At 38.1% G+C, this 23,897-nt stretch overlaps 1 protein-coding gene across 1 annotated transcript in view; it reads left to right on the top strand.

The window, feature by feature from the left end:
- Window positions 1–23,813, top strand: part of LOC125250597 (NACHT, LRR and PYD domains-containing protein 3-like) — a 27,146-nt gene extending 3,333 nt beyond the window's left edge. Inside the window, exons 4-11 of the mRNA XM_048163258.1 lie at window positions 6,693–6,800; window positions 6,903–8,693; window positions 10,584–10,757; window positions 11,754–11,927; window positions 14,313–14,486; window positions 15,119–15,292; window positions 18,369–18,415; window positions 23,168–23,813. Of these exons, the coding sequence (XP_048019215.1) occupies window positions 6,693–6,800; window positions 6,903–8,693; window positions 10,584–10,757; window positions 11,754–11,927; window positions 14,313–14,486; window positions 15,119–15,292; window positions 18,369–18,415; window positions 23,168–23,751 (3,226 nt within the window). The 3' untranslated portion in view covers window positions 23,752–23,813. The remainder of the gene's footprint in view (window positions 1–6,692; window positions 6,801–6,902; window positions 8,694–10,583; window positions 10,758–11,753; window positions 11,928–14,312; window positions 14,487–15,118; window positions 15,293–18,368; window positions 18,416–23,167) is intronic.
- Window positions 23,814–23,897: the final 84 nt, after the last annotated feature.

Genomic DNA, 23,897 nt, shown 5'->3' with positions numbered 1-23,897 from the left:
TTGTAACTCTCCTCTTTTTTTTTTTATGGATTAGCTACTAACGAGGGTCTACCACTTTGATCGAATAAATATTTTTAATGAACCTCAGCAAACATTTCTAGTGTTTCTTAGGTGTTTTATTCCCACAGTGCTGGCTCATTTCATTTAATGTGACTCCTAGTTCAAATTAAGTCCTGATTTCTCACACAAAAAACAAAAAAAACAAAACAAACAAACAATCATCTCAAAGTTCTAATCTTCGATGAAGGTCTGTCCATTGAAAAAGAAAAAAACAAAACAAAATTATACAACCTGATGAAAACATTGAGTGCGTTGAAATATGTTGCGATGAAAAAACATTGAGTGCGTTGAAATATATGTTTGTTCTCTCACATTGTCCATTTCTTGTTGAGCTTAAAACCAAATGGTTTCTCAACCAGTCTATGGTTTGGTTAACCACCAAAAAAAACACATGAGTTCTCAATCACCCCAAAACTCTCTCTTCTTCTCCCAAATTTTTCCTTATATCCCCCTTATGAGCCTCTCTAGCGCCCTCTAATGTCTCGTAGTATAACTACATCATTCCTTCTTACAAGGATGTGTACACAACTGTTACAGATATTTCACTCTGTTACATACCCCCTCCCATGTTTAAAAATTTGTCACATCCGTGACAAATTTTCAAGTTCTGCACATGATATGTATCAAAGACTGTAGGTTCAGAAAGAAAAGAAACCCGATAGTTCACAGATCCTAACTTCTTTACTATTTTTGCAGGCCCCTTCCACCTAGGAGATAATTTGGCCATGAAAGCATCATCTGCCTTAGATAACGGATGAGATCGCACCCATACCACATCTCCTTCACGGAATTCTTGGTTCCTTCTTCTCTGGTTGTAATACCTTCTTTGATGCTGTTGTGCTTTCTCCACATTAGCTTTAACCAGATCAATTAGCTGAGCATGCCGTTCCAGAGTACTGTAACTTTTGTGATCTGGATCTGGTGGATGTTGAATTGCTCGTTCCAGTGGCCCTTTCAACCTCCTTCCAAGAGCGATTTCCGCTGGTGAGAATCCAGTGGTTTCTTGCCAAGCTGAATTCAGTGCAAAGCGAAATTCCGGAATCCACTGATCCCACCTTCGGTGGTTTTCTTTTACATAGGAAGCTAACATTGTTTTAAGATTCCTATTTACTCGTTCTGTCAAATTACTTTGAGGATGGTAAGCTGTTGTTAACCTTTGAATGACTTTCCATTGTTTGCAGACAGCTGTGAGGAGATTCGATGTGAACTGCCTTCCACGGTCAGAGACCAGGTAAGTGGGTGTTCCCCAGCGAGTGAAAATCTCTTCAATAAGAATTCGAGCAATGGTAGGAGCTTTTGCTGCTCTAAGCGGAAATAATTCCACCCATTTAGAGAAATAGTCCACGACTACTAACAGGTACTCATGTTGCTTTGTACTTCTGGGAAACGGACCCATTATGTCAATCCCCATCATGTATCCAGGCTCTACTACCGGAACACTCTGCAGCATCCCTGCCGTTTTAGTTGTAGATGGTTTGTATTGTTGACATACAGTACATACCTTGCAATACTGCCAGACATCAGTTCTTATGCTGGGCCAATACACAAACTCAAGCAGTCTCATTAGGGTCTTAAAGCTTCCTAAATGGCCACTCAGTGGATTGTCATGAGCATATGATAAAAAAGTATTTCTGAAAACAGCTGGAATCACTATTTGCATTTTTTGTCCTTTCTTTCCGTCAGGAACACTCCTAAACACTACTCCATTTTTGCAAACATAGTGAACTCGCATTGCATCATCACTTTTCCTCTGCAGATTTTGGGAAATCAAATCCTGGATCTCCTTGTCATCTTTCTGAGCTTTACTAATCTCCTCAAGGTTAACAGGTAAATTGTAGTCAGCTGAATTCTTTCTTTGTGCTGTATTTAAAAACATTGGCTCGGTTTCTGTATTGTACTGTCTCGACAGAGCATCAGGTACCACATTGCACTGTCCCTTACGGTAACTTACAATGAAATGAAACCCCTGGAGCCGTATAGTCCATCTTATTAACCTAGAAGATGGCTTTGGATGTTGGAATGCCCAGACCAATGCAGCATGATCAGTCACCACCTCAAAAGATGTGCCCTCCAGGTAATGTCGCCATTTTTCTACAGCCCATACAACTGCGAGACACTCTTTTTCCGATGTAGAATATGCTTTCTCTGCTCCCTTCAAAAGTCGGGAGGCATATGCCACCACTCGTTCTTGTCCTCCTTCTTCTTGAGTTAAAACGGCTCCCAACCCATTCTCACTGGCGTCTGTCTGAACTTTGAAAGCACGGTTAACATCAGGTGAGATTAAAACCGGAGCACTGATGAGATCTTGTTTGATTGTCTCAAAGGCTCGTTGGCAGTCTTCAGACCAGATCCATTTTACCCCTTTTTTCTTTAGAGCATGAAGGGGAGCAGCTTTCTCAGAAAAATTTTCAATAAACCTATGGTACCAACCTGATAGACCCAGAAATCTCTGGACCTCTTTGACTGATGCAGGTACCGGAAATGATTGAACAGCCGATATTTTCTCAGGATCGGTCTTAACTCCTTCTGCAGAAATGACATGCCCTAGAAAAGTCAGTGATGGCTTGATGAAATTGCACTTCTTCAAGTTAAGAGACAACCCCGCCTTCTTAAGACAAGAAAACACTTTCTGGAGGTGTTCGATGTGAGTTGACATGGAAGAAGAGTAAACCACAATATCATCAATGTAGACCAGACAGAATTTGTTTTTGTGCTCCCTTAGCACCTGTTCCATAAGCCTTTGAAAAGATGCTGCTGAGTTTTTAAGGCCGAAGGGTAGACATAAAAATTCATATAGCCCTGAAGATGTACAAAAAGCCGTTTTCTCAACACTGGAATGTTCCATCTCCATTTGCCAATACCCACTTTTAAGATCCAAAGTACTGAAAACTTTGGCTCCATTCATTGATTCCAGTATATCAACAATTTGTGGCATCGGATAGGCATCCAGGTGAGTCTTTGCATTCAGTCCTCTGTAATCTACACAGAGCCTCTTGTTCCCATCCTTCTTGTCCACCACTACCACTGGTGCTGCCCATGGAGAGGTAGAAGGCTGTATGATTTTCTTTTCAAGCAACTCTTTCACTTGCCCTTCTATGAAATCATTCTTAGAAGCAGAGACTTTGTATGGTTTTTTTCTTACAGGTTGCTGGTCAGTTGTGATGATCTGATGTTGTATCAAGCTGGTTCGTCCTAAATTTTGTGTACATACTGTTGGCCACTTTACCATGAGGTATTTAAGCTGTGCTTGTATCTCAGGAGTTGTCTCAGCATGTCTTACTGCTTCATCAATGAGATGATGGTCTTCTTCAGTTATGAAAGTATCTTCCTCGGTCTCTGGGATAGCCATGAAAAAATGGTTGGTGGATGGCTCATCATGGAAAGAAAAAGGGATTATGCTTTTCTTTCGTGTCACCTCAGGAAGATGAAAGTGCAAAGTGTTAAAATCCAACACCATTTTTGATTTTTTTAAAAAGTCAAGACCCAGGATTACTGATACTGCTAAATCCTTATCTTCCATCACAAAAAAATCCACTTCAATCTGTTCTTCTTTGATCTCACACGTCAATCTCACCTTTCCGATAGCTTTTTGACATTGTCCATTTGCTAAAATAAAGTTCTGATTACTTGTAGTAAACTGATCACTTTTTTCCTTGCTCAGTTCCTTCCAGATCTTTCTCTGGACAATCGAAAAAGTGCTACCGGTATCAATTATGGCGTCAATGTTAGTGCGATTGATGGTCACCAGCAGTTGAAGAGCTCTGTACCCTTGGCTAGCATTATGATGATCTACCAACATCAGTTGATTTTCTCTCTTTGACTTTGCTGCAGGTAATTTGCTGTTTTGCCCCTCACTGTTGACTAAACTCCAATGGTTTTTAGCTCCCATCCAGTCCTTTTCTATCTGCGTCCCCAAACGAACTAATTCATCAACTGTCTTGGCAGAGCTTCTCAGTAAACTGGCTAATCTTGGGTTGCAGTTTCTGAGAATTGCATTCACAATATCTGTTTCATTCATTTTCGGGTTGTTTCTCATACAAAGAGCTCTGTAGTGATAGGCAAAATCTCGAATGCTCTCCTTATTTTGTTGTCTCCTGTTTATGAGCCTCTGTGCAGCCACTTCTTTAAAATCCTCATTTAAAAATGCAAACAAAAACTTATCCTTAAAGCATTTCCATGTACCTACATTCTTTTTTTCGGCACTCCACCAATCTTTTGCTGTCCCTTTTAGTACCGCAGCCAGTGACGCCAGCAGTTCTTTATCAGGTAATGGTCGAAGATTAACATACTCCTCAACTCTCTCAATAAATACAACTGGATCATCATCACTTGCATTGGTGAAGCTGGGAAAGTCTAATTTAACCGGCGGATTGTAAGGTGCTGGTATTGTAGGCAGAGACATATACTGTTGACTCGAAGAAGACTGCTTTTGCATACTTGTAGTTCTCTGACCAATCGTAGTTGCAGAAATAGGAGTAGATGAAAGTGGGTTTAGAGCTTGTATCCTCTGATCTAGTTGTTTATCTCTTCTTTTTAGACAATCAACCATGCTCTGACCTAAATCAGCTATCTTACTGTCTATTTGTGTTTTAATTCGATCAGTTTCTCTTTGGATATGATAGTTAATTTTATCCTCTAGTTTTTTCATCATGTCTATCACTGTTTCTTGACTTACACAATCACTCAACCGATGTTCAATGTCACTAAGGTGTTCTTCAACATTAGTTAAACGTTGCTCTGTGACCATTCCATTTGAATACACCTGCTCCTCCTCATATTCAACTAGTGGTGGCGGAGGTGGAAGTGCATTAAAATCATCTGGTTCACCAGGCTGGTCTTGCATTGCAGATTTCTCTTTTTCTTCTTCTGAATCAATATAAAGTCCACTAAAAGTATCAATCATTTCACACACTGGATCTCTCATCTGAATGAATGCTTCTTCAGAGAAATCCACAACAGATGCGATCTCATCCCTATCCATTTTAAGCTATTATGTTTGCTATAAATTCATTAATTTGATCCTTTCTTAAATTTATTCAGTGAGACACCCTCTAAATTTAAGTATCTCTCAATCAGAGTCCCTGTTCGGGCGCCATTTTGTAACTCTCCTCTTTTTTTTTTTATGGATTAGCTACTAACGAGGGTCTACCACTTTGATCGAATAAATATTTTTAATGAACCTCAGCAAACATTTCTAGTGTTTCTTAGGTGTTTTATTCCCACAGTGCTGGCTCATTTCATTTAATGTGACTCCTAGTTCAAATTAAGTCCTGATTTCTCAGACAAAAAACAAAAAAAACAAAACAAACAAACAATCATCTCAAAGTTCTAATCTTCGATGAAGGTCTGTCCATTGAAAAAGAAAAAAAGAAAACAAAATTATACAACCTGATGAAAACATTGAGTGCGTTGAAATATGTTGCGATGAAAAAACATTGAGTGCGTTGAAATATATGTTTGTTCTTTCACATTGTCCATTTCTTGTTGAGCTTAAAACCAAATGGTTTCTCAACCAGTCTATGGTTTGGTTAACCACCAAAAAAAACACATGAGTTCTCAATCACCCCAAAACTCTCTCTTCTTCTCCCAAATTTTTCCTTATATCCCCCTTATGAGCCTCTCTAGCGCCCTCTAATGTCTCGTAGTATAACTACATCATTCCTTCTTACAAGGATGTGTACACAACTGTTACAGATATTTCACTCTGTTACAGTACATACAAATTGTCTATATTATATATTGTCTTTTGCTTCTTTTTTGCACTTTATCCATCTTGTAAATTTGTATATTAATCTTTATTCTTTTTATTATGTGTCTTGTCTTGTCGCTGTCACTCTGTTGCACTGTGGAGCTTCTGTCACTAAAACAAATTCCTAGTATGTGTAAACATACCTGGCAATAAAGCTCATTCTGATTCTGATTCTGATCAAAGGCTTTCTTTCTGCTGTCATTTTTATTGTGTGTTTATTTTGTTATTGAGAGGAAAGCACGCAGTACATATTACATATTCTGTCGGAACACTTCTCAGCGTGGGTGACGTCAGGATGTTAAGTGAGCTCTCAGAATCAATGCGTTTCCTGAGTATTGGATTTTAACATAGCCTATTTTGCAAACAACATGACTCTTGTCAATCTCCTTATGTTTTCTTTATAGTTGAAGCCAAAACGAGTCCACATGAGCTCTGTACACCGTGGCGGGAGCCGGAATAATTCTATCGTCTTTTGAGCTGGGTTTGCTAATGCTAACGCCAGTGATATATGCGCCTTGTCCGTATCAGTTTATGTTCTGGTATAACACTGCCATCTAGCGACTAGCGGTTGGGATTAAAACTAACACAAAGCCACGAAATTGGGATGTAAATAAAAAAATATATATCGATACAGTATTTTTGAGAATCGACATAGTATCACCAAACATAATATCGCGATATTGACATGTATCAATATTTTCTTACACTCCTAGTATTTTCTACACAAGATTAAGTTCTTTTTGTGCTTTTTTTGTGGGTATTTTTATCTTTATCTATAATGTAACAAACACACTTTATAGTGATTTCTTTCAATAATAAATTAGTAATTGAGTTGATGAATACAGTAGTTTAAAGTATTCACATTAATCTCCCTCTGTTTTAGCTCAGTTCATCAGAAGAAATCAGTACCAAAGTGTGTGTCTATGAAGAGTGACATGTCTAGGGGTCAGCCAATACATTTTAAGAGTGGAAATATACAGTCTGATCTCAGGTAAAACATTTCTATAACAGATATTTGAATTTGAATATATGATACAGAACTAGGCATTGTGCTTACTAAACTATGTAATAATGTGGAGTTTTTATTTTACAGTCATATAGCCTCCAGCCTCAACACATTTAGATCAAAATTGAGGAAGAAGTTTCAGTGTCTGAATGAAGGAACAGCAAAGCTGGGAAACCCAACACTCCTGAATGAGATCTACACAGAGCTCTACATCACAGAAAGTGAGAGAGGAGAGATCAATAATGAGCATGAGGTGAGACACATTGAGATACAGTCCAGGAGAGCAGCAACAGAGGACACACCTATCAAATGCAATGACATATTTAGACCTTTACCTGGACAAGACAAACCCATCAGAACTGTGCTGACAAAGGGAGTCGCTGGTATTGGAAAAACAGTCTCTGTGCAGAAGTTCATCCTGGACTGGGCTGAAGGGAATGAGAATCAAGACGTCCAGCTCATCTTTCCACTTCCTTTTAGAGAGCTCAACTTGATGAAGGATAAAACACTCAGTCTTTCAGATCTTCTTTGTGCCTTTTACCCTGAAACAAAAGAACTGGAAATATTCAGTGATGAATATAAAGTGTTGTTCATCTTTGATGGTCTGGATGAGTGTCGTCTGTCTCTGAACTTTAAGAGCAAAGTGAAACTGTGTAATATATCTGAATCAGCCTCAGTGGACAAGCTACTGATGAACCTCATTGTGGGGAATCTGCTTCCCTCTGCTCTCATCTGGATCACCTCCAGACCAGCAGCAGCTGATCTCGTCCCCTCTGAGTGTGTTCATCAAGTGACAGAGGTACGAGGCTTCAGTGACCCACAGAAGGAGGAGTACTTCAAGAAGAAAATCAGTGATCAGAGTCTGGCCAATACAATCATCTCACACCTGAAGTCATCAAGGAGCCTCCACATCATGTGCCACATCCCAGTGTTCTGCTGGATCTCAGCCACAGTTCTAGAGAAGATGTTGAGTGAAGCAGAGGGAGGAGAGATTCCCAAGACACTCACTCAAATGTACACACATTTCCTGATCATTCAGACCAACATCAAACATGAGAAGGACTATCAGAAGAAAGTTAAAGATGAAGACATGATTCTCAAACTGGGGAAACTGGCTTTCCAGCAGCTTGTGAAAGGAAACCTGATCTTCTATGAGGAAGACCTGAGAGAGTGTGGCATTGATGTGACAGAAGCAACAGTGTACTCAGGGTTGTGCACTCAGATCTTCAGAGAGGAGTTTGGCTTGTATCAGGATAAAGTCTTCTGCTTTGTTCATCTGAGCATCCAGGAACATCTAGCAGCTCTATATGCACACATTTACTTTACAAACAAGAACAGAAATGTGTTTAAGAAAATCAAACAAAGTCCTTTTTCTAAAATTTTAAACCAAAAGAAATATCATTCATTATCTGAGTTGCACCAGAAAGCTGTAAATAAGGCCTTTAAGAGTAAGTATGGACATCTGGACCTTTTCCTGCGTTTCCTTCTGGGTCTCTCATTGGAGTCCAATCAGACTCTCTTACAAGAACTATTGACACTGGCAGGAAGCTGCTCCTACAACAAAGAGGAAACAGTTCAGTACATCAAACAGAAGATCACGCAGATTCACTCTCCAGAGAGATCCATCAATCTGTTCCACTGTCTGAATGAACTGGGTGATGATTCACTGATGCAGGAGATCCAACTCTATCTGAAATCTGAAAAAATAAGAGAAACCAAACTCTCCTCTTCACAGTGGTCAGCTCTGGTTTATGTGTTGCTGACATCAGAGCAGAAGATGGATGTTTTTTACCTAAAACATTTTATAGGAGAACAAAATACAGCAGATGAAGTTCTTCAGAAGCTGCTGCCTGTGGTTAAAGAATCCAGATCAGCTCAGTAAGAAACATGGCCAACGATCACTCCACTTTCAAAACATGATCACATTTATGAATTTAGCATGTGCTGTTTTGTAGTTTGATGATAAAGAGTGGTAGTGGTATTAAATGTGAAAATCTGTTAAAGGTGCCCTAGAATGGTTTTTCACAAGATGTAATATAAGTCCTAGGTGTCCCCTGAATGTGTCTGTAAAGTTTCAGCTCAAAATACCCCATAGATTCTTTTTTTTAATGAATTTTTTTAACACCGATTCAGGGGCTGCTGGCCCTGTAATTCCTCATGCTCACTGCCCACCGAGCTTGCAGCTGTAATACGGTGAAAGAACAAAATTCACACAGCTAATATAACCCTCAAATGGATCTTTACAAAATGTTCGTCATGCATGCTGCATGCATACATCGAATCATGTGAGTAAAGTATTTATTTGGATGTTTATGTTTGATTCTGAATGAGTTTGATAGTATACTCCGTGGCTAAAGCTAACATTACACACTGTTGGAGAGATTTATAAAGAATGAAGATGTATTTATGCATTATACAGACTTCAAGTGTTTAAAAATGAAAATAATGACTGATCTTGTCTCCGTAAATATAGTCAGAAACTATGCTAACTTTAACCACATTTAACAGTACATTAGCAACATGCTAATGAAACATTTAGAAAGACAATTTACAAATATAACTAAAAATATCATGCTATCATGGATTATGTCAGTTATTATTGCTCCATCTGCCATTTTTCGCTGTTGTTCTTGCTTGCTTACCTAGTCTGATGCTTCGTCTGTGCACAGATCCAGACGCTGCCCTTGTCTAATGCGTCGAATGGGCTGGCATTATGCAAATATTGGGGTCGTACATATTAATGATCCCGACGGTTACGTAACAGTCAGTGTTATGTTGAGATTCGCTTGTTTTCCAGAAGTCTTTTAAACAAATGAGATTTACATAAGAAGGAGAAAGCAACAGAGTTTGAAACTCAATGTATGTCTTGTTATTCAACTATGCCGAGGTAAATTACATTTTTGATTCTAGGGCACCTTTAAATGCAGTTGTTGAGATAAATATTAGTGTGATGCATTGAAAATAAGACAAGGTGACTTGTGTAATGTTTAAAAAATATTTGTACAAACATTTAGATATGAACACTCGTCATACAAACCTCAACAATGGTGAAAGTCAACAAAATATTCAGATAAACAGATCAACTCAACATCACAAAAAAAGTCACAAGTAAAATGACACAAAAATGAAAGCAGAAAATAGTAAGACAAATTAGCTTTATAACTTATTATTGATGCAGTGTATACTGGGGGTCATGAATGAACTTTGTATTATGCTGTTACCCAGCATGCACTGCAGCATAAATATTTTAATTGATTGTTACCATTGATGAGTTTCATGTGCAGGTTTTTGATGCCTGTGAGTATAAATAAAACACTAGTTAATAACTTCTGCACTTTGCATGTTTTTTAACATGTCTTGCATTCCTGATTATGTCTTGTGTTATACTGCTGGATTTCATGCTGTGATATCACAGGGTTGGTAGTGCACAACACAATATCAGTCATTAGACTTGGAAATGTAACAGGATGTTAAAGTAAACTTTAAGTAAGCCAATGGTAACTATTATTCTTTATATAACTAGTGGCCTACATTATGATATGTAGTTCCATTCAGAGCACTGGTAATCCAGATTTAATCTAAAGGAAGCCATTTAATTTTGTTTTATAGCCTTAAATTCTTAAATGCAGTAATCATTGAATATATCTGATGGTTTTGACTGTCTCAGCTACATCACTGCAGTCAACAATACAGTCAAAAGTCATCTGTGCTTCAGAACTCTACCTGATATATCCCATTATATCACTGTTTGTTTTGTACTCTATACAGGCTACAGTTCTGTAATCTCACCGCTCATTCCTGTAAGAGTTTGTCTTCAGTTCTACAATCCTCAAACATGTTCCTGGAAGAGCTGAACCTGAGTAACAATGACTTGCAGGATTCAGGAGTGAAGCGTCTTTCTGATGGACTGAAGAGTCCAAAATGTCAAATGCAGATACTCAGGTAAATAGTTTTTCATGAAATCACAAAAAAAAAAAATTACCAATAATTTTTATTCACTTAATATGACATCTGCTCTCAATGAATTGTCAGAACAAGAGACAAAGCAAAATTAGCAGGAAAGTGATTTTCCCCATAATGTCTGCATTTTCCAACCTGATAAGTGACTCGAAAAATTTGTTTAGGGTGGGGAGATGAGTGGACAGTATGATGATATAAATTGTGACATGACCTAAAACAGTTACTAAAGATACTGCAAAATGCTGTTTCAAATAAATTTATTTAATACATGGATTTCTTCTGACACTCAAACTGGTAGTTCCATCTAGTGGGTGTGTGCGAGACACACTTAGCATCTTAGCTAAGGTCCAAAATTAACACCATATCCCAAATTGCAATTATATGAAATGGTGTGCCTCGTCAGTTGGACATCCAATCAATCGAAGTTGTCAATCTAAAACAGTTTATTTGAAAACAAAATATATTAGAGGAAGTTCTTCAGAAGCTGCAGCCGGTGTTTAAAGAATCCAGATAAGCTCAGTAAGAACAAAATAGCATTAGACTTGAAAATGTAACGGGGTGTTAAAGTAACCTTCAAGTTACCCCATGATAACTGTTTTACTTGTTATTGTTTAAATAGTGGCCTACATTATGATATGTAGTTCCATTCAGAGCACTGGTAATCCAGATTTGGTAATCTGGATCATTGACTGAATCATCTGATCTGTACATAAAATAGTGGGTAAACTGTACTGGTTCGGTACTTTAAAAGGAGCTGAATTATTGAAGCATTTTACACATATATATAATCTAAAGGAAGCAATTTAATTTTGTTTTATATCCTTACATTTTTAAATGCAGTAATCAATGAAAAATTCTGATGGTTTTGATTGCCTCACCTACATCATTACAGTCAAGGATACAGTCAAATGTCATCTGTGCTTCAGAACCCTATCTAATAAACCCATTATATCACTGTTTGTTTTGTACTCTACACAGGCTACAGTTCTGTAATCTCACCACTCATTCCTGTAAGAGTTTGTCTTCAGCTCTACAATCCTCAAACATGTTCCTGGGAGAGCTGGACCTGAGTAACAATGACCTGCAGGATTCAGGAGTGAACCTTCTTTCTGATGGACTGAAGAGTTTAAACTGTCAACTGCAAATACTGAAGTAAATGGTTTTCCATGTGACATCTATGCTCAATGAATTGCCAGAACAAGAGACAAAACAAAATTTGCAGGGATGTGATTGCCCCCCGCCCATGTCTCAATTCTCCAATGTGATAAGTGATGCAAAAAACTTGCTTAGGGTGGGGAGATGAGTGGACAGTATGATGATGGAAATCATGACATGGCCTGAAACAATTACTAGAGATACTGCAAAATGTTGTGTTTCATATAAATGTATTTAATGCATGGATTGCTTCCAACATACAAACTGATAAAACCATCTAGTGGCTGTGTGCGAGACACGTAGCATCTTAGCCAAGGTCCAAAATTGCCACCATACCCCAAATGGCAATTATATGAAACGGTGTGCCTCGTCAGTTGGACATCCAATCAATCAAAGTTTTCAATCTAAAACAGTTTATTGGAAAACAACATACATTAGAGGAAGTTCTTAAGAAGCAGCAGCTCAGTAAGAAACACAGACAACAATCACTCCACTTTCAAATCATGATCACAATTATGAATCTGGTGTGTTCTGTTTTGTAGTTTGGTGATAAAGCAAATGGAAGAGTGGTAGTGGTATTAAATGTGAAAATCTGTTAAATGCAGTTGTTGTGATAAAAATATTAGTGTGATGCTTTAAAATAAGACAACTTGACTCATTTGTAAAAATATATTTTTTTAAACATTACACATTTAGTTATAAACACTCATCATACAAACTTCAATAATGGTGACAGTCAAAATATTCAGATAAACAGATCAACTCAAGAACACAAAACAAGCTGTTAGAAAATCACAAGACAAATGACAGCAAAAATAAAAGCAGAAAATAGTAAGAAATTAGCTTCATAACTTATTTTTGATGCAGTGCATGCAGGGAGCCATGAATTAGTTTTGAACTATGCTGTTACCCAGCATGCACTGCAGCATAAATCTTTTAATTGATTGTTACCATTGATGTGTTTCCTGTGCTGTTTGTTGATGTCTGTGAGTCTAAATAATACAGTAGTTAAAGGAACACTCAACTTTTTTTGAAAATAGGCTCATTTTCCAACTCCCCTAGAGTTAAACAGTTGAGTTTTACCGTTTTCAAATCCATTCAGCCGATCTCCGGTTCTGGCGGTACCACTTTTAGCATAGCTTAGCATAGTTCATTGAATCTGATTAGACCGTTAGCATCTCGCTTAAAAATGACCAAAGAGTTTCAATATTTTTCCTATTTAAAACTTGACTCTTCTGTAGTTAAATTGTGTACTAAGACCGATGGAAAATGAAAAGTTGCGATTTTCTAGGCTGATATGGCTAGGAACTATACTCTCATTCAGGCGTAATAATCAAGGACTTTTGCTGCCGTTCCATGGTTGCAGCAGGCGCAATGATATTATGCAGCGCCTCTCACAAATGTCTCCATGGTTACAAGGCTCGCTCCCTGTGCAAGCAGGGGCTCACAGGCGCTGCATAATATCATTGCGCCTGCTGCAGCCATGGTACGGCAGCAAAGTTCCTTGATTATTACGCCGTAATGAGAGTATATTTCCTAGCCATATCAGCCTAGAAAATAACAACTTTTCATTTTCCATCGGTCTTAGTACATGATTTAACTACAGAAGAATCAAGTTTTAAATAGTAGAAATATCGAAACTCTATGGTCATTTTTAAGCGAGATGCTAATGGTCTAATCAGATTCAATAAAATATGCTAAGATATGCTAAAAGTGGAACAGCCAGAACCGGAGATTGGCTGAATGGATTCGAAAATGGTAAAACTCAACTGTTTAACTCTAGGGGAGTTGGAAAATGAGCCTATTTTCAAAAAAAAGTGTTCCTTTAATAACTTCTGCGTTTTGCATGTTTTTAACATTGTTCTGCATCCCTGATTATCACAATACTGCTGGATTTCATACTGTAGTATCACAAGGTCGGTAGTGCAAAAACAAAATATCATTAGACTTGAAAATGTAAAAGGATGTTAAAGTACCCTTCAAGTTACCCCATGATAACTGTTTTACCTGTTATTGTTTAAATACTGGCTTACATTATCATATGTAGTTCCATTCAGAGCACTGGTAATCCAGATTTGGTAATATTGTTCATTGACTGAATCATCTGATCTGTACATAAAATAGTGGGTAAAATGCCCTGGTTCGATGCTTTATAAGGAGCTGAATTATTGAAGCATTTTACACTTATATAATCTAAAGGAAGCCATTTAATTTTGTTTTATATCCTTAAATTCTTAAATGCAGTAATCATTGAATATATCTGATGGTTTTGATTGCCTCACCTACATCACTACAGTCAAAGATACAGTCAAAAGTCATCTGTGCTTCAGAACCCTACCTGATAAACCCATTATATCACTGTTTGTTTTGTACTCTACACAGGCTACAGTTCTGTCATCTCACCACTCATTCCTGTCAGAGTTTGTCTTCAGCTCTACAATCCTCAAACATGTTCCTCGTAGAGCTGGACCTGAGTAACAATGACCTGCAGGATTCAGGAGTTAACCTTCTTTCTGATGGACTGAAGAGTTTAAACTGTCAACTGCAGGTACTGAGGTAAATGGTTTTCTATGAAATCACAATAAATGACCATAAAGTTCACTAAATGTGACATCTTTTCTCAATGAATTGCCAGAACAAGAGACAAAACAAAATTTGCAGGAATTTGATAGGCACTGTATTCATTTACACACAAGAAGCTCATGATCCTGTTTTCAGCATTTCAGAGCATGTTCTAAGCAATTGTGAAACATTAAAGTGTGTCACTGTTTGTTTGTTATTAGCTGCCTGTGGTTTTCTGCTAAAATAAAAACTTTAGTTATTTAAAATTAAAAGTTATTTAATGAAGTTTTTTAAGGTATTTAAGTGAAATGGATAAATAATTTATTAGCAACTAGAATTCACTGCATTGGAACTATTTATAAATAATATTATATTGTAAAATATGCACATAAGTATAAATATGTCTGTTGACTTCACTACATTAATAAAGTAAATTAATACTTTTAATCTAGTACATTTCCACTGACACTTTTGTTAATTTTGTACCTGATTTTTCTGAGTCAGTAACTGCACATGCAAACTGCACATGTCAGTGTGTGATAGTGACTAATCTGACTGATCTTAATCAAACTGACTGATCTTAGTCAAACTAATGTCATGTTTGCTGTTGCTGTGTGTGTTTGTAGGCTGTCTGGCTGTATGGTGACAGAGAAAGGCTGTGGTTATGTGTCTTCAGCTCTGGAGACAAACCCCTCACACCTGAGAGAGCTGGATCTAAGCTACAATCACCCAGGAGATTCAGGTGTCAAGCTGCTCTCCGATAAACTCAACCATCCAAACTACAGACTGGACAAACTCAAGTATGTCAAGCTGGAGGAGTTTTGTAACAAGCTTAGCTGTAGTTATACTTCAGAGATATTCAATGCTTGAATATGATTGGTTGATGTACATTCTAAAGTTTGCAATTATTTTCCATCAAACACACAGCTAAAATTGTTCTTAGCAGGTCTTGACCACTTATACAGTTCAATATCACTTTGCAAAAATATTGCAAAGTTAATATCAAAGGTCCTTACATCCTACAACAAAACAACCAAAACCCACAAAGAAAATAATCTAAAAAACAGGATAAAAATTACAAATTATTTCCATTATTTTACCACAAAATTATTTTTTATTTTCTATGGAAAGCACAAGCTTTCTCCTAGGGCTGTCGCAGTGAAGGAATTTCCATAACAGGGATTTTGTGTGTCTCAACATCATAATATTTATAATAAAAATGCAGATTTATTTATGAATTATGAAGGGGTCTCATTCACTAAGTGTGTGTTTTGTGTGAAATCTGCGAACAAACAGTTTCCAGGCGTAGAGGCGCAGGAACTAGAAGGACTGCACAGAGAACAAGGACAGGACATGAACAACAACGATCTGACAACACTCCATAGAAATGCCTGCCAGATAAAGGCGGTGCAGATGAGGTACACCTGTGACTACTAGATTGAATCATCAGGTTCGCCTTAACTAGGCAACGCTGACAATGCAAGAGCGGACACACACACAGAATGAGCATACAGATCCATGAACCATGAAAGTACCCCCTCCTCTAAGAGCGCCTCCTGGCGCTCCCAGAGGAACTTACACTACGATTATAATCATCGATGAGAGAGTGATCCAATATGTCTCTTGTAGGCACCCAACTTCTCTCCTCTGAACCTTCCCAGTCCACCAAGTACTGGAATCCGCAGCCCCTCCACCTAGAGTCCAGAATACAAATCACCGAATATACTAGTTCCCCATCTACGTGTCGCGGTGGTGGGGGAACCTGGGTTTGCGGATTAATGGTAGAATGAAAAACGGGTTTCAGTTTGGAAACATGAAAAACGGGATGAATTCTCCTGTATGCTGGAGGAAGTTTAAGGCGGACTGCCACCGGACTAGTGATTTGGGGGACAGGAAATGGCCATAAATTCAGGAGCAAGTTTATTACAAACGGTATGGAGAGAAATGTTCTTGAAAGCCACACTTTTTGACAGACGACATAGACGGGAGGCCTTGACCGGTGGCGATCAGCCTTGGCTTTGGTGTACCCCCCACCTGGAGGAGGGTCTGTCTGGCCCTGCTCCAGGTGCGTTGACACCTCTGGACAAATGCGTAGGCAGAGGGATTCCAGACTGTGAAAAATAGGTGGCTGGTACCCTAAACTACATTAAAATGGAGATGGCCCATGCCAAATACTGGTAGTGAGTTATGTGCGTACTTGACCCATGAGAGCTGCTGGCTCCAAGAGGATGGAATCTGAGAAACCAAACATCGCAACATACGTTCTAGGTCTTGGTTGGCTCTCTCTGTCTGACCATTACTCTGGAGATGAAACCCTGAAGAAAGACTAACAGTTACCCCCAACAAATGACAAAACTCGCTCCAAAATTTAGAGACAAACTAAGGCCCCCTGTCAGAGACCACCTCCCTCGGGATGCCTTGAATGTGAAAAATGTGGTCAATGACAGCAACCTCTGTTTCTCTGCCAGAGGGTAATTTAGGCAGAGGGATGAAATGAGCCGCTTTCGAGAACCAGTCCACCACAGTCAAAACCACCATGTTCCCAATAGAGGGTGAGAGACCTGTAAAAAAATCAAGCGAAATGTGGGACCAGGGTCTCGAAGGAACTGACAGCGGTTGAAGGAGTCCAGCAGGGGGTCAATTGGAAGTCTTAGAAATGGCACAAACAGAGCAAGCCAAAACAAAACATCGTATTTTACGAGCCATAGAGGGCCACCAGAACCATTGTTTATTAAGAAACATAGTACGAATCACCCCAGGATGACTAGCTACCTTGGAACAATGAGCCCATTGAATGACATCGGACCATAAAGTCTCTGGCACAAACAGACGACCTGGTGGGCATCCGGGCGAAGGCGTTACCCCTTGTGAGGCCGTGCAGACCTTCGATTCGATCTCCCATGTGACAGCAGAAACAAAAATCTTCTGTGGCACAAATAGCTCGGAAGACGGGTGCTCTGAATGGTTGAAAATACGGGATAACGCATCAGACTTGATATTCTTGGAGCCCGGACAATAAGTAACAGAAAAATCGAAATTACCTAAAAATAAAGCCCATCCGGCCTGCCTAGAGTTCAATCTTAGCAGACTTGATGTACTCAAGAGGTTTATTTGTTCAGGAGGTTTATTTGTTCTTAAAACACTGCTAATTTTAATCCAGGCTGTACACAACACATGTGCATATATACATATGCATGAATATATATGGGTTTGTGTATGTGTGTGTTTTGGTCTACAATAGAGTAATAAAGTAATAACATTTAATATGATAAAGAATTTAACTCACATGTCTCAAGTATTATCTAAACATTATTTACATTAACATAATTTTTGATCAATTTCATGCATCCTTGATGTATACTTTTTTTTTTCCAATACACAAATCTTAATAATTCTGAACTATTGAACGGTAGAATATAATTAAATGTTTTATAAAACAGAACAATGACCAATTCTAACTGCATCAGAACAGTAAATAGACCATAAATCAATCCTCTGGGATACAACAGTAGATCTCTGCATGATCTCTGAACTTCTGGATCTTCTCCTCTTTCCATCATCACAGTCTCTTGCACTACAGAACCACAATTTTATAGAAGTTTCCACTTCGGATGCTGTGACCTGGATATTTTTCGTTCCAGCATCTAAAGTGAGAAGAAAACAACAGTTAACATGTAAATATAAAAAAACACAACAAGGGTTGTCCCACGTGCAAAGTATTTTATCTTGTGTTTTCCTACTGTTAGGACAGTAATTCCACCTCATATATTCACTACTATTTTGATAAATTTTAATAGAAAATTCAGAAATCACCTCAGAAATCTAAAACGCTTACTTGTGTCTATGTGTGAATGTGACACTGTGTGTGTTTTCTAGTGTGGATCAAGGAGGAGAGATCTGGATTAGAGCAGGAATACGCAAATGTAAGTCCACACACACACACTGCTTTATCCCGCCCTCAAACACTGTAGCTGTTTGTGTTGTATAAATGTTCATGTTGAGAAGATGCTGTTTTCTGCTCTGCAAAAGCAAATTCTCTTTGTAAACACTCCCAAAGGATGAGGGTGTGCAGAGTCAGAGGTTAAAATTACCACAGCGATACAACAGCAGAATAACATTTTTATGATTGCTTTGCAAATCTTCAACAACAATGTTCAAATAATTTGACTAATCACTACATCTTTTCAGCCAGCTGTCAACAATCAGTAATCAACATGTCTACCCAATCATCATGAGTGAAGGCCTATATAAACACAGTCGACTCACTCATATTCCTCAACAGTTTTACAGTATCCCTCCACCACCCCGTCTCCTCACACTCGCCTGGTTAACAGAAATACGGTGTAGTATTGACAATGTTCTTAGATGTAGGAAGGAAGGGGACAGGGTCGGCATTCAACTGCTGACTGAGCTTTATTTCAGTAAATACAAACGTCAAACAAAAACTGTGCAACGCACAACATCAAAACAAAATAATCCACAAAGAGCTTCACTCCAGCAGTGTTGTCGTGCACCAGCGGCTCAGTCAGCAGTTCCCCTCTCTCTCACCAACTCCTGCTTCTCGCGGCATTTTATCCTGTCTCCGCGCCAATTACTGAAATGAGAAACAGGTGTTCGTGATTTACATTTAATCCGCTCACTCACCAAGGATCTCCCGATGCTCTCTCCCATTGCAGACCTTGCTGAACCACACCCCCCCTCACCACATACGGGGAGAGTACTCTGGGTTCACACCAAATACAGAGCTCAGAGCCCTCTCCTCAGACAGCATGGCAAATATGCATACTATTACGCATACTATTTACTATCTGATTATTTGTAAGTGTGAACTCGCAAAACGCCATTAAAGATTCAACAATAGCCACTTTATTTGGACCAGCTTGCTCCTCAGAATCATTATTTTAATTATTATAATTATTGGTGTATATATTTTCTACTGGGTGGTGATGATCCCAGGATCCCTGTGGGATTTAATTGAGTTCAAAATGTTGTTAATGGCGACAAAGAACATGAGTGTGAAGTTTGTACCATTTTGTTTTTCTCTGAAAAAGCTGGCCTAGTAAAATGAAGTAGGTGTAACTAGTGCCGCGTTAAGCCTTCGCGGGGCCCTGGGCTAACGAACGCAAAGGCCCCCCCAAGTGACCCCCCCCCTCCCCGACATCCATAATCGCGCGTCTTATGCGAATGAGTCCCAAGATTTAAATATGAATAAAGTTTTATCAAGTTAATACATGCAGACAAAAATAGTAAAAACATTTCTAAGATTGACAACAACAGTACAGTAGGCTCATTCAGCTTCTTAATGATTTTAGTAGTAACATTTAACATATATAGGCTTTAGCAAGTTATTGACAACATTATTTATATTATACTTAATTTTTAAGAACATGCACGCAGCTTCTGTCTCGCACACCGACGCGCGTGTGAGCCTTTAAAAGTATTTGGCTGCAGAAAGATGCGTTCGGCGTGTGCACTACGCTGCACACTATCTAGTGGACTTTTGTTTTCAAGCACTCAATTCACTTTCGCATGGGCTGTTGTACAGTACAAACACGGACCGTGCCATCACAAAAATTGAGCTGCACGTGGATGGGGAGTGCCCCACGAACCCTCCTGATGATGAAAATTACGCAATGCGAACGCCTGAAGTATACCTTGGTGTTAAGCCCGTAATAGCGGACCACCAATCCACTCAGGCCCATATGCATGTGCATACCCAGACGCTACACCACTGCCCTGGTTGTATTTCTGCGTGCGTGTCCGCTGCGCCTGTGACTCTTGATTCGGCTGTGTGACGACGATGTGTTTTAACTCCCTGAGGTCTGAAAACGCGCTGGCGCGTTTTGCAGGTTTTTTTTCACATTGCAGCAAAACAGACTTAAAATACTCCGTCATTTTTTGTCATAGAGACATAAGTAATATATCAATTGAAACTATAGAATATCTTCTTTTATTTGTATACACTCAGAGTAAAAACAAAATGTTGTGCTTTTTGCAAAATAAAGAAAACTAAAATGATGCATGATCTCTCGTCTCCCTCTGAACAAAGTCCAATCTGATAGTTCTCAGAAAATGAACTGTAACTTAGTGAATACTAATGACAAAAAAATTAGACTTATGTCAAAAGAAACGTTGAAATGCCAGGTTTTAAATCGTGCAAGTCAAATTGAAAACAAAAATTCTGTGTTTATATAATAAGTAAATAAGAAGTCCGTGATTCAGCTCATTATCCGCTAATGCGGCCACGCCCACGGAACCAGCACTATTCAGAGGCAAATTATGAGTCAATACAGGCATACATCATCTCAATCATGTATTTATTGTCTTGAAAAGTGTTTATCTGTATGTAAAAGCCATGGTTAACAACCTCTGGAAGACATGCCGTTAGTTCCTGAAATGTCCTCTTCTTCTTTAGAATAATTTGTGGACTAAAGGTATACAGAGCGCCCTCCGACTGCAAGAATGAATTGAAAACACCAGCGCTCATAGTGATGACAATGAATATAGAATAAACTCTGTATAGAATAAAATCTGTATAGAAAATTGACATAAACATATGAGAATCCATCAATATTTCTCCAAATGTGTATGCTTTTAAACTAAAAACCTATATTCAGACTCTTTGCATCACATAAATACATTATATTTTAAAGAATATAATAGAATACCATTATTTTAAATTGAGCTGAGACATGATTATAGAGGGGTTTTTTCACAGCCTACTTAAAGGCCTCATTATTATGCAGCACCATTAGAAGTTCTTTATGTGATTCTTTTGTCTTCTCAGGTGTAAATGAGCCATTATTCATGATGATTCACGCCTCCACGCATACTGTGTTTCTTGACAAAACGTGTCTTACAAAAACTAAATCAATATATTGTTTTATATGAACAAGTAGGCATTATAATTTTTATATAATTTTGAAGCAAAAACTCTAGCCTACAACCTCCAATACCCATAAGTCTTGTAAACACAGATTTAATATATATTTTTGGCCTTATTTCAGTGACTTAATTTTTTTGTTTTTTCAATAACCACGCATAAACGTTATTCCTTAAAAAACACAAACATGTGCATACATGTTCCTCACATATTATGGTAGCCTAGTTTGTGCTGAATACAGTGTAATGACACTTTTTCCATTAATATGTTTATGAACAACTGAAAAAAGCACAAATGTCAGGGCATGTCAAAACTTCTCCAGGCCCCAAATCAGCCTCAGACTCCAGAGGGTTAAAACGCAAAAGAGGATTGACTCTGGGGCCCCCCAGTGCTCGAGGCCCTGGGCTGCAGCCCATGTTGCCCATTAGGATAACGCGGCCCTGGGTGTAACATCTGGAGAAAGCAGGCTGAGACACAGATCTAAATGCAGGGGTTTTTAATAAAGAAACTAATATACAAACAATAAGCAACATGGAGACCAAAGAACAAAGGAATAAAAAAAAAAAACACAATAAGTGATGTTTTACTTCTGTTTCATGTGCGGCTATCATTAAATTAGAAAACATCACATTTCGACTGAATCTTTTAAATCAACTGATTCACAATAAACAACATTAAATGATTAATTTGTGAATTCTACTGATTTATTCTAGAAGATTTAACTTGGAGTAGCAACTCAGTGATTCAATGATATTGACAGTGAGTTATATTAAGAAAAAACAGCTGAATTTGTCTCAGATTTTCAGATTAAGTGTGCTCTAGATCTTATTTGTCCAGCACACTTCTCTTTTACAGTTTTATAACTGGATTGATGTCATTTGCTCATTAATTCGTGCACTGCTCTGACCTAGACTAACTATGAACACATTTTCTATCATGAATCCCTATGAAAGATGATTGAACCAATCAGAGTATGTGTGAGGCAGGGCGACACATGTAGCCCCACCCCCAATCTGCAGCCAGGTGTTCTTGTGGGAAACTGCAGAAGGCAAATAAAAAGTATAATTTAAAAATAGTTTTAAAGCCTGGATCCCATAAATTAAGGACAACACTTTTTTCTCTTAAAATATGTTTTTGAACTTTAATAGTTCTAAGGAATTTTAATTATGGAAGTAAAATATTAATGGTATGAATATTAATTAATGGAAGTAAAATATTAATTCACTGAGAAACTCATGAAAGTGATATCAGTGTCTTGCATAAATTAGGTGTTAACTCTTTAACATGAAAATAAAACTCCATGAAATACAGTGATTTGCCTTCTCTATCAAGCACATCATTGATTGATTGTTAACAGACCTGAGAGTTGAACAGAACTGATGGAGCTTTAAGATTTCTGAACTACAGATGAGATTCTGTAAGATAGGATAAGAATCATAAATCATAAAAAGTTATTTGCTTATGTAATATGAATTTGTGTTAAATCCTAAATTAATTTGTCAGATCTGAACTTAAGATAGAAAGTTTCTGTAATAGATTCAGACGATTGCAAAGCATGCTGGGAACTAAAAATCCTCTGCCCAGTTTCAGTTCATTCAACACTAATGGATGAACTTCAGTTTCACATATTTAACTGGATTTTACACAATTAAATTAGGACAAAATGTTCATAATTGTGTGGTTTTAACTAATTAAGTTCATTTAACAAGCAGCAGAAATAATTTTAACAGTGTAGATTAAAAGATCAGACAGATTGATAATTCCTGATTGTGATGTGTTTTATCTCCATCAGATTCCTATCAGTTCACCCTGGATCCAAACACATTGAATGAAAACCTCCGTCTGTCTGAGAGCAACACAGTGATTACTAACACTTCCTCAGAGCTTCAGTTTTATCCTGATCATCCAGACAGATTTGATGTTCCTCAGGTGTTGTGTAGAGAGAGTGTGTGTGATCAACGCTATTACTGGGAGATTGAGTACAGTGGATTATATGTGTGTATATCAGTGTCATATGAGAGAATTTTCAGGAAGACAGTGGATAAGAAGCATTTCTTTGGATGTAATGATCAGTACTTGAGTTTGATCTGCTCTTCCTCCAGATACTTATTCAAACACAATAACATAGTGACTAAACTCCCTGTAAAGCCCATCATCAGTAGAACAGGAGTGAATGAGGAGAATGACTATGGATTAGGAGTGTTTGTGGAGAATTATTATAGAGTAGGAGTGTATGTGGATCACAGTGCAGGAACTCTGTCCTTCTACAGCCTCTCTGGAGACAAAATGAGCCTCATCCACACAGTCCAGACCACATTCACTCAACCGCTCCATCTTGGGATTTTTGTTGAATTTGGATCATTGAAACTGTGTTGATGAATCAGAACAGACTGTAGAGAGATTATACTTCTCATATAAAAGACATTGGTAACACTTTACAGTAAGGTTTCGTTTGTTAACATTAATTAACTAGATTATTTAAAGGGATAGTTCACACAAAAAATGAAACTTCTCTCATCCTT

This window comes from Megalobrama amblycephala, linkage group LG17 (assembly GCF_018812025.1).
Source record: "Megalobrama amblycephala isolate DHTTF-2021 linkage group LG17, ASM1881202v1, whole genome shotgun sequence".
NCBI classification, from domain to species: Eukaryota; Metazoa; Chordata; class Actinopteri; order Cypriniformes; family Xenocyprididae; genus Megalobrama; species Megalobrama amblycephala.
Note: the sequence above shows the minus strand (reverse complement) of the source record. Positions and strands in the feature narration are given on the sequence as shown.